Here is a 13298-nt window from a genome sequence, read left to right as displayed (position 1 = left end):
TCACAGGGTGCCCCTGGGGCTATGGGATGCCTATAGAGCTGTGGGGTGTCCATGGGGTCCCTATGGAGAGTCTATAGGGCTATAGGGTGGCACGGGGTCCCTATGGATTGCCTATAGGCTCCCTATGGGGTGTCCATAGGACTATAGGTTGGCATGGGGTCCCTACGGATTGCCTATAGGGTCCCTATGGGGTGTCTATAGGACTATAGGTTGGCATGGGGTCCCTACGGATTGCCTATAGGGTGCCATAGGGTCCCTATGGGGTGTCTATAGGACTATAGGGTGGCATGGGGTCCCTATGGATTGCCTATAAGGTGCCATAGGATCCCTATGGGGTACCCACAGGCCTGTGGGGCGTCCATGGGGTCCCTGTGGAGTGCCTATAGGGTCCCTATAGGGTGTTTATAGGACTATAGGGTGGCATGGGGTCCCTATGGATTGCCTATAAGGTGCCATAGGATCCCTATGGGGTCCCCACAGGCCTGTGGGGCGTCCATGGGGTCCCTGTGGAGTGCCTATAGGGTCCCTATAGGGTGTTTATAGGACTATAGGGTGGCATGGGGTCCCTATGGATTGCCCATAGAGTCCCTATGGGGTGTTTATAGGACTATAGGGTGCTTTGGGTTCCCTATGGGGTCCCTATGGAGTGCTTATAGGACTATGGGATGCCCCGGCTTCCCTATGGGGTCCCTACAGGACTATAGGGTGCCCCCAGCATCACTATGGGGTGTCCAGGGGTTGCCCATAGACCTGTGGGGTGTCCATGGGGCGCCTATAGAACTATAGGGTGCCCCGGGGTGCCTACGGGGTGTCCATGGGCTGCCCACGGGGCGCACACGGCCCCAGCACCGCCTGCCGTCCCCCATCCCGGGCCGGGCCGGGGCGGGCCCTGCTGAGCTTCCTGCCGCGTGCGGCCGCCGCGGCAGCTCCCGCCCCGCGCAGGCGCGCGGCCCCGTCTGCGCCGCTCTTGGTTGGCCGGCGCTCTAGGCGGCCGCCGCGCTCTCTCTGGCCCTGGCGGACCGCGAAGATGGCGGCGCCCATGGAGGTGGCGCTGGTGTCGGACGCCGCCGGGCCGCTCTGCAACTGCTCCGTCTGGGAGCTGCACTCGGGCTCGGCCCTGCCCGGCTACCGCGGCGGTAACAGCGGCCCGCGCGGGCTGGCGCTGCTGGGCGGCGAGCACCTGCTGGGGGCCCAGCTCGGCAAGAGCTACATCAACGTCTGGGAGCTCCAGAGGAAGGTACCGGCGCGGCGGGCGGGCCCGGGAGGCCTCGGCTCGGGGGGCGGCCCCGGGCCCCGCGGAGGGACCCCCTCGTCCCTGTGGGGATGCGCCACGGCCCCCCTCCCTGGAGAACCCCAGTTTCTGTGGTGGGGGCTGCTATCCACGTAGAGACCCCCCGTCTCTATGGCCGGACCCCCCCCAGGGTTCCTCTATCCATACAGACTCCCCCATCTCTGTGGCCGGACCCCCCCAGGCTCCCTTCATCCATACAGACCCCCCATCTCTATGGCCGCCCCCCAGGCTCCCTCTATCCATACAGACCCCCCGTCCCTATGGCCGGCCCCCCCCCGGAGCCCCTCTCTCCATATAGCTCACCCATCTCCGTGGCCAGACTCCTAGACCCCCTCCCTCCATAATGACCCCCATCACCACAGGCAGATGCTCGACTCCCCGTCTTTCCGCAGAGACCCCCCCAGTGACGCCTCCGTGTCCCCCTTCTCTGGGGGGACCTGCCTGCGGCCCCCTCCCCACCTTGCCCCCGTACAGGGCCATGGATCCCATGAGGCCCGACTCCCTTCCCAGGGGTCCTGGCCGATCGCACAGGAACCCCCAGGAGGGGGTTTTCCATGGGAGGAATCCAGTGTTGGGCACATCTCCGGGCCAGTGACCCCCCAGCCGTGCCCAGGCCGGGACCCCCCCTGCATCTCCCCTTCCCAAGGCTGGGAAGGAGCCTCATGGCTCCCAGGGCTGCCCGGGAAGGCGACCGTCCCCATCAAGGCAGAGCCCGGGGGGATGCGGGTGCCCCACCACTGGGCCCGCTTCGCCGGGAGCCTCCTGTCGCCTCGATCCTCTCTCTGCGCCTTTCAGCCACAAATGGGAGCTGAAATGCAGCCGGACAAACCTCACCCGTCCCTACACAGCCGTGTTTCTTCCTCCTCCTGCTACCTGTGTCCCGCCTGTGCTTCCACCAGGGCAGGGGAGCGGCAAATAGAGCCGCGATCGCCCCGTTCCCCGTTGTTCCCCTCAGCGTTGCTGCGGAGAGCGGCAGCAGCCCATGGGTTTCGGCACACGCAGCTCCTTTGCCACTGCAGCTCAGGGTCTGTTTTTCCCCAGTTCCCCCCAGGCTGCAAGGAGCTGCTCTCAGACCTGCTGCTTGTTCTCCCAGGCTGTGGGCTCGCATCATCTTTTTTTTTTTTTTTTTTAATTATTTTTTATCAATGTTATTTTGTTGTAATCTTCTGAGCCTGTTGTCTGCTGAATCTCCGGGATTCCCCAGCTGTGGAGCGTAACTGTATCCGGCTCCCTTGCCTTTCGGTGCCCCTCCTGCTGCATGTGGCTGGAGCTCTGTGCTTGGAGGAGGGTGGAGGACAAATTACCTTTTCCCTGCAGGGCTAAACGCGAACCAACTGCAACAAAACTGGCAAAATGCAGAGGAATTCAACGTGATTTACACACATGGGCTGTGCTCCTCCATCATCTTCCTCTTCGGCATTGAACCTCCAAACCGCGGCAGTGCTGATGCAGTTGAGGACGTGGCTAAAACACGGGCAGCCGCGGCGTGTCAGATGCTGCCTGAGCTGCCTCTTCTCCCGTGGGCCAGTCTCAACTGAACCAGGGTCTTGTTTTTCTCTCCCGCCCGTACTCCAGCCCGTACTGAAGGGTCACTGTGTTCTTTCTGCCCCCAGGACCAGCTCCAGCAGAAGATCATATGCCCTGGGCCGGTGACCTGCCTGACGGCTTCTCCCAATGGGCTCTACATCTTGGCTGGGGTCGCTGAGAGCATCTACCTGTGGGAGGTAAGGGGGCTGGCGCAGGGAGTGGGGATGTAGAGATTCGCATCCTGTACGGTTACCGAGTGCCCCCGTCCCGTCAGGTGTCAGTAAATCCACGTTATCTGGGCTCCGCCATGGGGCAAAGGCTTTGCTGGGTCATGTACGTTACGGCTGTCCTGGTGCGGTCGGGGCTACTGTCGTGGTTTAACCCAGCCGGCAACTAAACCCCACGCAGCCGCTCGGTCACTCCCACCCGGTGGGATGGGGGAGAGAATGGGAAAAGTGAGAAAACTCGTGGATTGAGATAAAGACGGTTTAACAGGTAGAGCAAAAGCTGTGCACACCAGCAAAGCAAAACAATTCATTCCCTGCTCCCCGTGGGCAGACGGGTGTTCAGCCATCTCCAGGAAAGCCAGGCTCCATCACGTGTAGGGGTGACTTGGGAAGACAAACGCCACCACTCTGAATGTCTCCTCTTCCTCCTCCTTCCCAGCTTTATATACTGAGCATGTGGTGAAGTTGTGGTGGGAGGTGCTGGGTGAGGCTTAGGGCAGTTCTTCCCTTCTCTTCCTAAGCCGCTACGGATGCCTCAGGGGTCAAATGTTGCTCCCTGAAAGCAGAAACACAGCACCTAGTTTTCCTTCAGCGCTTCTTCCACGTTTAACCTAATATTTGTACGTGACTTGTGATCTGGGTGTCTGCGGAGAGTCCTGTGCTCTGGTCATCGCCCTTCTATTTTTAATTAGTAGTGTGTTTACGTGGGGATTATGCTACATTCTAAGCACTTCACCAAGCAAATAAAAGAACAAGCTTGTTCTGAGCCCCGGGATTAAACACCGAGATGCCTAACCCGGAAAGCTCTCGGTGCTGGGGGATGTTTCTGAGCCTTGTTATATGGGCGGCTCTGCCTTAATTCGTCAGGTTTTTCTTTCAAAAATATGCTTGTGGCAGTGTTGGAGAAAAAGCCCTCCTAGGGGGTGCTGGGCTGAGGCTGCAGCCAGCGGGAGTTACCCACTCGTGATGCTCTGAGCTGCTCCCTGCTCTGCTTCACCTGCAGAACGTGGCCCTGTCTGCCTGCCCCCAGCGAGCCTTGCTGTGCAAACGCTTCCCAGCATCTGCCTGGAGCGGGCGATGGCACTGTCCTGCTGGCAGAGGGAACAGGCACCTTGGAGAGGCTGCGTGGAAACCACCAGAGAGCCGGAAATGGGCCCAAGAGCCCGAGTTTTGTGCCTTCTCTGTGAAGCCACTTGTTCTCCACTGAATTGCGGTCTGGTTTTATTTTTAGGTGCAATCGGGACAACGAGAGGGGGTCGATTCTGTTCTTTTGTAGGGGGCTCCCTCGCTGCCTCCTTGGTTCCCTCCCTGGCTGCAGTGTTGCCTTTTAACAAGAAAAGCTCTGGGTTTGGGGAACTCCTTGTCCACCCTAAAGCCTCCGTTGGCCTGAGACCATGCGGCCGTGCTGAAGTGCCCAGCAACCCCTGGGGTGGCACGCAGCCTCCTGTGGCTTTCGTAACCCCCGCAGCCATCTCGTTAGGTGTTGTGAGAGGTTGTCAAAAGTATTATTAATAGCAAACAGGAAATTTTTACTGCACGCTTGTGTCTTGACCAGAGAAACGGCACTGGCATCGCTAGGTTCCAGAGTTAACCCACAACCGTTGAGGGCAGGGTGCTGCATTGTTCTGGGTCATCACCGTGCTCCTTTCTTAATACTCTCCTGCCCTTTCCCTTGCTCTAGGTCTCCAACGGGAACCTCCTGGCCATCCTGAACCGACACTACCAGGACCTCACATGCCTCTGCTTTACTGACGACAGCAGCCACTTTCTCTCGGGGGCGAAGGACTGTCTGGTCCTGGTGTGGAACCTTTACAGGTAACAGCGGCCCGTGGGGAGGTCTCGACCCACTCGTACCGGGGACAGGGAGCATCTGGGCGAGGAATATTAGAACGAGAGATCAGCCACCACTTCCCGGAGGCGGAATCAGCTCTGCCTAAGCCCGTGTGTCTAAGCTGTTTGTAAAGCCTGCTGGTGATGATGAGTCTGTGCCCTCCTTAGGCAGCTCTTCCACTGTTATCCTCGCTGCCAGAGAGCTTTGTCTGAGTTCCCCAAGCTGTGGCATATGCCTCTGACTTCTTTTCCCTGCTTGACACAGAGTGGATTGCGCCCTTTCCCTGCTAATGGCAGCTGAGGTCTCCATCCACTCTGAGACGGGGAGCTCAGCAGGGGCCCTTGTCCTCGGTATCGCATGTGCTGTGGCTGCTGATGGCTCCTGTGTCCTGCTTGGTCCCTGCAGCCCGGAGAGCCGTCCTGGGGGAAGCAGAGCCTTGGCCAGCTCTCCTCACAGCCGCTCTGCTCCAGCATCCCCAGCGCTGCTTTCGCCGACCTGCCGTGCTGGGCTGGTTTGGGCTGGGGTAGAGATAATTTTCTTCACAGGAGCTGGTGTGGGGCTGCGCGAGGGATTTGTGCTGCAAACGGTGTTGGTAGTAGAGGGATGTTTTAGTTACTCCTGAGCAGTGCTTACGCAGCGTCAAATTTACAAGCTTAGGCAGTTTCTGCTCCTTACCCCGTCCTGCCAGTGAGCAGGTTGCGGGGGCACAAGGAGTTGGGAGGGGACACAGCTGGGACAGCTGACCCCAACTGATCAAAGGGACATTTGATGCCATATGACATCATAAAGCTGGGGGAAGAAGGAGGAAGCGGGGGGATGTTCAGAGTGATGGTGTTTGTCTTCCCAAATAACACATGATGGAGCCTGGCTTTCCTGGAGATGTCTGGACACCTGCCTGCTGATGAGGAGCAGGGAATGAATTCCTTATTTTGCTTTCCTTTCGTGTGCAGCTTTTGCTCTACCTTTTAAGTTGCCTTTATCTCAATCTGCAAGTTTTCTCACTTTTACTCGTCTGATTCTTTCCCCCACCCCAGCAGGGCTGAGTGAGCTGTGTGAGGCTTGGTTGCCAACCTGTCTCTCCGTTCTCCCCTACAGCGTGCTGCAGGCAGAGCCCTCCCAGATCCCTGACCCTCGCCACGTGTGGTCCCGACACAGCCTCCCCATCACGGACTTGTGCTGTGGCTTTGGAGGGCCCTTGGCACGAGCCGCCACAGCCTCCCTTGACCAGACAGCCAAGGTAAGGCTCGGCTCCGTCCCACCCAACAAGAATCCCAAAGGTGCGCGGGCCCCAGAGGGTTAAAGCAGAGTTTCTGCTGGGCTGCAGCAGGGCTGTCCGTGAGGGTTGCAGTAGCTGAATTTCTTGGCTGTCTCTGTGATGACTCAGAGCTGCCAGACCCACTAATGGGCTTTGCCTCTCCAAACACCAGCAGTTTCTCTGCACCTGCCCTCGGGCTGGGCCTCTGCATGCTTTGCAGTCCCTCTTCTGCGGAATGTTGGGGTCAGCTCCTCTGATTTCCCTCACTGATGTCCTCTAGTCTCCAAGGGCAGGGAGCAGAGCAGGCTGGAACCCACTGCCCGCTCCTCCTGCCCTGCAGAGAGGGGTCTCTCCTGGGGGGAAGGATGGCACACCAAGGGGGTTGAGGCACGTTTTGGAGCTGCCTGGGAGACCTGTCTCATGGTCACGAAGAGGCTGATCCTGGGTTCTGCTGTGGTTATACCTTGGACTCGGTTTCCCCATCCGCAGGATGCTGCCGGCTTGCCCCTGGGCAGGTGCAGATAAGCAGCAGCGTGTTCTTCCAATCCCGTCATTAACATTTAAGCCCCTAATTCTCCTGTATCCTCTCTCTCCAGCTCTGGGAAATCTCATCTGGGGAGCTCCTGCTTTCCGTCCTCTTCGATGTGGGGATCATGGCTGTGACTCTTGACCTCTCCGAGTATCACATGTTCTGCGGCGGCATGGACGGATCCATCTTCCAGGTTGACCTCTGTGCCTGGGTGAGTGCCTGGGGCTGCAGATCTGTTCTGTCTGCTCCTGACGTGGCACCCTGAGCCACTGTCACCTCCCCGCCTACGTGACTGGTGTGACCTGCCAGAGCATGGGAGGGCCTGGGGTCCCCTGTATCTCCTCTGCCCCCTCCAGACACAGTGATGAACCTGCTTGCTTCTATCTGCCTGAATTTAAACTGCTCTCTCCTTTCCTTCCTGCATTTCTGCAGCCAGTCCAGAGAGACCGGACCTTCCAGACAGAGCGGGAGAACGGGAAGGTCTTCAAAGGGCACAGGTGAGGGACCAGACATACCTGCCAAACACTTCATCGGCTCTGTCTACCCACCTCACCAGTTTCTGCCAGTCCTCGGGTCATCCTGAGTTTAAACTTCCTCTTCTCTTCCCCGTTCCAGGAACCAGGTGACGTGTCTGTCTGTCTCCACGGATGGCAGCCTCCTGCTTTCCGGGTCACACGACGAAACAGTCCGGCTGTGGGACATCCAGAGCAAGCAGTGCCTGAAGACGATGAATCACAAAGGTAGGCACGCTCTTATCTCCGGGATCCTTTCCTCCTCAGCTGCCAATGGCTGCTGCTGTCTCACTTAAGATGCTCTGACGCCGCCCTGGACACTCCAGGCATTTCTCTGCTACTTGCTTCACACCTCCAGGAAGGGCAGAGGCATTGGAGGGACGCCTTAGGTGTCTGGAGTGATTTTTTTTGACCTTGCCCATGTCTGTTAACAACCTCCCTGTGCACTGTCAGCGAGTGAGTCATAGATTTCACCCTGTCGCTGAGGACATCCAGGATCTTCCCCCTTGTTTTCCAAACGGAGCGGTTGCCCCACATGCACCCCAAGGCCTGGGGAGGCTGTGGGAGCGGGAGGATGTGTCTGGAGGAGAGACTGTCTCTGTGACCCCAGCGACGAGCACCTGTGAGCTCATTAGGCCTGAAGTGAATTCGATATAAGCAGTTGTCTGGGATTTCAGTCTAATGGCTCCGATAAACCGTGCAAACAAACCTTTACAGGCTCAGATCAGCAATTAAGTGCCTCAGAGCGGTGGACGATTTAGCCCTCCTGTTGCATTTGAGCTGTTGCTAACAGTGGATTTCTTCTATTATCGGTCTCTTAACACCGCTCTCGCTGGTGGGGCTGCCTAAACCCTCCCAGAAGGTGACGGTGGTGACAGTCAGAGCCTGTTCCTCTGTGACGCTGGCTCTGGACATAGCTGGGCAAGCTGCTGCCCCAGGACGGCCGCTGAAAGCCAGGCTGCCTGCAGACCCTTTCCTCCTTTCCTTTTGCTGCCAAGGACCGTTTTTAATGGGGACCTACTGCAGCGCCCATCCAGCCTTGCCCCACTAGCACGAGAGGGGTGACAGCAGACAAAATCTGAGCTGTGTGAGTCATCAGAGGAGGGGAGGGCAAGCTTTTGCTGCGAGCCAGGCATTAAAACCGTCCTTGAGGCTGCAGGGGAGTGCAGATGGACACAAGTGAGGGGCAGGACCAGGCTGACCATGCCACTGGGTGCTGGGGCCACGAGGTTTGGGTGCTTTCTGCAGCCTCCGTTGGCTTGCTTCTTCCTGCAGGCAGGGATTTGGCTTCCCCGGCAGCCCTGGCACCAGTACCCCCCTGCTGCTGCCGTGTGCTTCATCTGAGCCCGGGAGCAGGGTGGGAGCTGGATCAGGAGCTGCCATCCAGGGAGAGCCGCACCATAGGGAGCGTAGGATGGAGGGTCCCGGCAGCCTGCCTGTGTCGGGGGCTCTGCAGCTCTTCTGTCCCTCTTGGGCAGCCCTGCCACCCTCTTAGTGGGGCAGCGGGTTCCATGCAGCACTGGTTTCCAGTGGGTCACTGTCTCCCCTTGGCCTTTCTCGCCACCTCTCCGAGCAGTGACGTGAGCCTCCCAGCAAGGTCTGTTCCCTGCTGCTGCCCTGCTCGCCCCTCCAGCGCATTGCCTGAGCCTTTCCCTTCCCAAGGCAGAGATGACACAGGCTTTTCTGCCACGGCTGACATGACAGCAACCTCCGGCCTGGCGTGCTCGGGAAAGCGAGGTCCCTCTGCTCGCAGGGCAGAAACCACTGCCCTCCCCACGTGATGGTGCTGCAAATAAATCGGAGGGGTTGGAGCATGGCTCAGGGCTCGAGAGGAGCGTAGCTGTGCAGGCAGGACAGGCGCAGGGGGCTTTTCCAGCAAGGTTTGCTTGTCCTTGGCAGCAGTGGGCAGGCAGGGGGGGCAGGGCATGGGCAGGCAGATGGACTTGGAGAAATTGGGCTGCTGCTGTCGGGTAATGAGCTGTGACTGTGCTGTGGCACCACGCTGAGGGGAGCAGGGGACTTCTGGGACGGGGGCAACGCTCCCGGGTTCCCTGCCAGCACTGCCCCAGCATCCCTCCAGGCCTCGGTTCCTGTCCTGTCACACAAGCTCCGTCCTTTTCTCTGCAAACACCGTGTGGCACAGACCGTCCCCGAGGGCTCGTTCATGCAAGGCCACCCTGGGGATGCTCCAGTTGATCCGTCCCGCCGGCAGCTGCCAGTGTTGGAAGCCGGATTATTTATTCTCCCCCAGTTGAGTCCAGTCCCTCTGCCCACGCTGGCAGAGTGTCACCCACCGACTGGTGCCCCAGCCGTCGTGACAAGGTGGGCTTGGATGGGGCTTGCATCTGCACTGGGGCCTGAGAGCGCCTGGACGGTGACCAGGTTTGGGGATCTGTGGGGTGGTTTGTCACATTTTCTCTTCTCTGTCTTTCTTGTCCCTTCCTTTCCGAGTGCTCCTGGAATTGCCAGTGAACCAGCAGCGGTAATCTCACTAATGGATACTTTCATAAGAAGCAGCGAATGTCTTGTCTTTAGGGAGGGAGCCAAAGTAAATGGTTTGTTACAGCAAAGCGTTGGCAAAGAGCGGCTTCAGGGCCAGCCGGGGACTGCTGGCAGGGCAGCTTCTGGACCGAGCATTCGGCAGAGCCTTTGGTTTGCCGCTGGGATCCAGGCTTGGATCCTGGGAGGGTCAGGCTTGGGCACAGGCTGTGGTATAGCTGGAGGGGGAGATGATGGCAAGGGAGCCTTCATCTGCTTCAGAGGTGCTTTTGTCCATCTCCTCTGCAGAGACCGAGCGCCTCGGGCAGCTCTGTGCCCCTCCAGACCCCCTCCGTCCCTCCCGCTGCACCCTTCCCCGCTGCCTTCGGTGGGGACGCTGGGCGGGCGCCACCTCCGCTCAGGTGCATCTGGATCCTTTTAACCTTTCCCTCTGCGCTGTCGAGTTCGGCCGGGGGAAGATGGATGGTCAGGGATTTATTAGCAGTGACTGAGCCGCTCTGCTCGTGCAGCAGCCCGCTGGCTGCCGGAGGTGTGCTGCGGGCAGAGCGGGGGGCTTCAGGGGGTTGGGGGGGGGGGCGTTGTGTCTGTGTCTGACGAGGAGAGGTTTGGGGCGTGGGGGGCAGCGGTGGGAGTTCGGCAGCGAGCACGAGTTGGGAAGGGGAGGCGGAGGGGGCTGCTGACAGAAAGCAGCAGCCTGTGTGGGTAAATGCAGTAATTAAAGCGCTCATTAGCTCTGCCAAACGAGAGTGTGTGATAGATCATTGCAGGAGACAGCTGCGAAAGCGGCAGCCGCTGATGGATGGCTGGCTCTGCGGAGGACGGCCGGGCTGCCCTGCTCCTCCCTGAGCTGCCTGCCGGGCCCGGGGTGCGGAGCTGCGGCCCCGCTCCCCACCGCCAAGGACGGGGAAGGGGGCTCTGCCTCCCCCCGGGGCTGGAAGGCAGGAGTCCTGGCAGGTCCCTGCGCTCGGGGTTCTCTCTCTTCTCAGGGCTCCCCGAGGTGCCGGGCAAGAGACAACCCTGCTGGAAGGGGGTGTCTGACCCGTCCCCTCCTCTTGTCCTATCCCAGGTCCGGTGACAAACGCCTTCATAGTGCTGGCCCCAGCCAACATGTTCAACCCGGACGGGAAACCCAGCGTGCCTCTCCCCAAATTCAGCAAACACCTCCATGGCACCGAGAGCAACGACGAGCAGGGGAGCGAGGGAGTGACGCTGCGCCTCGGGCTCCACCAGCAGGTACCGGGGACAAGCGGGCTGCTGGGGAGGGGGAGACGGAGGTCGGCTAGGGGGGGTCCGTGCCGGAGGGTGCAAAACTTCTCCTCCAGCCAGAGCAGCGGCGGTGCCCGCTCCACTGCTGATGGGCAGCAGCTCCACGCACGGCCTGTTCTGATCTTCCCCCAAGTGCTGTTTTTTAAAGCAGTGGAATTGCCCAATTAACTGAGTTGTGGTGGGAGCCTTGGAGGCAGGGAGCAGGCAGGATCTTCCCGTGCTTTTGGTTGTGTCTGGGCTGCTCTTGGCCCGGGGAGAGGAGCCACCAGGACTCTGCCCTGCCCCAATTCCTGCCTTTCAAGACCCCCCACGCAGCATCTTTCCCTCTTTCTGCCGGATACTGTTCCGCCTCCACGAAAGCCCTTCTCCAGCCCGTTCCTCCTCCCTCCTGCTCCCCTCGCCATCCTGCCTGGTGCAGTCATTTGTCCTCCCAGCCTTGTGCTGCGGCTTGGGCTGGCTCTGCTGTCCCTTGGCCCCAGCGTGGCCATCCCCAGGCATGGGGGGTATCCTGCACCGTCAGTGGTCACCGGCTCGCTGCGTGCTGTGCCGGTCCATCCCCTGGCCTCTCTGCTGGCGGTCCCAGAGCTTCTCTCCTCTGTCAGCAACTGTCCCTGGGCAAGTGACAGTCCTGCCACGGCTGATGGATGAGCTCCGTGTAGGGGAGGTGGCAGCCGGTCCAGGAGAGGCTGTTTGCTGCTGCTTGGCAGAGGGGACGGCTCGGGTGCTGCTTCAGGAATGTCAGTCCCGCAGCCGATCGGGCTCCTCCGCTCCAGCATGATGCCGGGAGAGCAGCCGGAGGTGGTGAGCCCAGCGCATCCTCCAACCCAGGCAACGGGCTGTGTCTGTGCTGGGAGAGGAGCCCGGCAGACCCCTGCCCAAGGCAGTCTCCAGGGGGCTGTTCTGGGACCCCTGTCCTTGCCCAGCCCTGCGCACTGGCCTTCCATTTCGGAAAGGGGCTGCAGCTCCAGCCAGGCTCCGGAGGGAGAACACGCTGGAGTCCGCTTGGTCACTGCTTTGGCCCGCAGGGCTGGGGCAGGGGGACAGGGGCGTTTCTTCGCCTACTGCCATGAGGAACCCTGCCCGGGGGTGCTGGGAGAGGAGCCGGGTCTTGTGTCAATGTCTCCTGTCTGTCCCTGCAGGACTCTGAGGAGAGCTACCTGGAGAAGGCTGAGAAGATGTACGCGCAGATGTACTCGACACGGGAAAAGGTGAGAGCCGCTCTGAATCGCGTCCTTCTGGTGCAGACCCCTTGGGGGGGGTCCTCTCTTCAGTTGAACCAGTTCTTGGGGCCCTGTGCAAGTTGGGGATGGGGAGAAATGAGCCCCAGAATTTGCTGATGGTGTAGGCAGGAGGGGCTGATGTTTGAGTAGGAGATGGAAGAGGGAGAGGACAAAAGGGTTTGGGATTTGCTGCTGTCGAGGGGAGCACCAGCCTCCAGTCGCCAGCGGTGAGACCCGGGCGCCTGACGCTTTTCCGTTGTGTTTTTCTGTCGCAGAACCTGATGGGAGACCAGGAGCATCTGACGATCCAGGTGAGCGAGCTGGAAGAGGAGGTGAGCACCCTCCGGAAAATCAACAAGAACCTCTTCGACTTCTCCGCTCGCATCATCACCAAACCAGCCAAATGAAGAGGCACCCCCCGCCCTCGCACCCCTCGGCCTCTCCCTGCCCAGCTCCTGGGGAAGAACCAGCCCTCGGGCACCTGCGCACGCAGCGGTGCAGCACGCCTGGCCCGCGGCCTCGCCCGACGCCGCAGCGTTTGCCTGCTCGGTCTGACGCCCGCTCGGTGACACGGGACTGAGACAAGCGCGGGGGGCCGCAGGGCTGCTGCGTGCGGGACAACACAGGGACCGTTTTCACCCCGATTCGCTGCTCGGTGCCGGCGGGGGCAGATCGGAGCGACCGGCTGTGGGAGGAGCGGTGCCGACTCCCAGAGAGGGGCTCAGGACGCAGCTCCTGCTCTTTCCCCGTCTCTCCCCCGGGCCCTTTTTTTTGTTTCTTTTTGTTACTTGACCCTGCAGTGCAGACAGAAAAGTGTTTTTTCTCTTAATACTGGCTTGAGATTGGATTTTGGAGACCCCCTTTCCGCCCATCCTGCCCTGGGAAACGCTGCTCGCTATTGCCGGGATCCCTCACAGCCAGGATCCCGCTCTGGGCTTGTTCCGCTGTCGTGACAGTGGGGGCCGAGCAGCTCCTGCTCCTGGGGCCAGGGGAGGGGGGCCAGGGGCAGCCAAGGTGCTGCCTGGGGACAGGCGGGGGGTCCCTGGGGTGCCAAGCCTGAAGAGGGGACCCCCGCACCGCCCCATCTGCCCTCCTGGTCCGGCGGGCGGGGGGGCAGGGGGCTGTGGGGGTGTCCCTGGGC

The 13298-nt window shown here is 60.3% G+C and overlaps 1 protein-coding gene across 1 annotated transcript; it reads left to right on the top strand.

Annotated features, from left to right (window-relative positions):
• The first annotated feature begins 973 nt into the window (after positions 1 to 973).
• Positions 974 to 12986, top strand: WDR18 (WD repeat domain 18). Its single transcript, XM_054181946.1, has 10 exons — positions 974 to 1237; positions 2905 to 3015; positions 4727 to 4860; positions 5972 to 6113; positions 6728 to 6871; positions 7093 to 7157; positions 7276 to 7400; positions 10738 to 10904; positions 12077 to 12145; positions 12433 to 12986. The coding sequence occupies exons 1-10, from the start codon at positions 1028 to 1030 to the stop codon at positions 12562 to 12564; spliced, it is 1299 nt and encodes a 432-aa protein (XP_054037921.1). The 5' UTR covers positions 974 to 1027; the 3' UTR covers positions 12565 to 12986.
• Positions 12987 to 13298: the final 312 nt, after the last annotated feature.

This window comes from Rissa tridactyla, chromosome 22, assembly GCF_028500815.1.
Source record: "Rissa tridactyla isolate bRisTri1 chromosome 22, bRisTri1.patW.cur.20221130, whole genome shotgun sequence".
NCBI lineage: Eukaryota > Metazoa > Chordata > Aves > Charadriiformes > Laridae > Rissa > Rissa tridactyla.
The sequence above is the reverse complement of the archived record's forward strand: the minus strand, read 5'-3'. Positions and strand labels throughout refer to the sequence as shown.

Coding starts and splice junctions, on each gene's coding strand:
- WDR18 (XM_054181946.1), top strand. CDS start 1,028: ATGGCGGCGCCCATGGAGGTGGCGCTGGTGTCGGACGCCGCCGGGCCG. Junction 6,114..6,727: donor CCCTTGACCAGACAGCCAAG/GTAAGGCTCGGC, acceptor CTCTCTCTCCAG/CTCTGGGAAATCTCATCTGG. Junction 6,872..7,092: donor AGGTTGACCTCTGTGCCTGG/GTGAGTGCCTGG, acceptor GCATTTCTGCAG/CCAGTCCAGAGAGACCGGAC.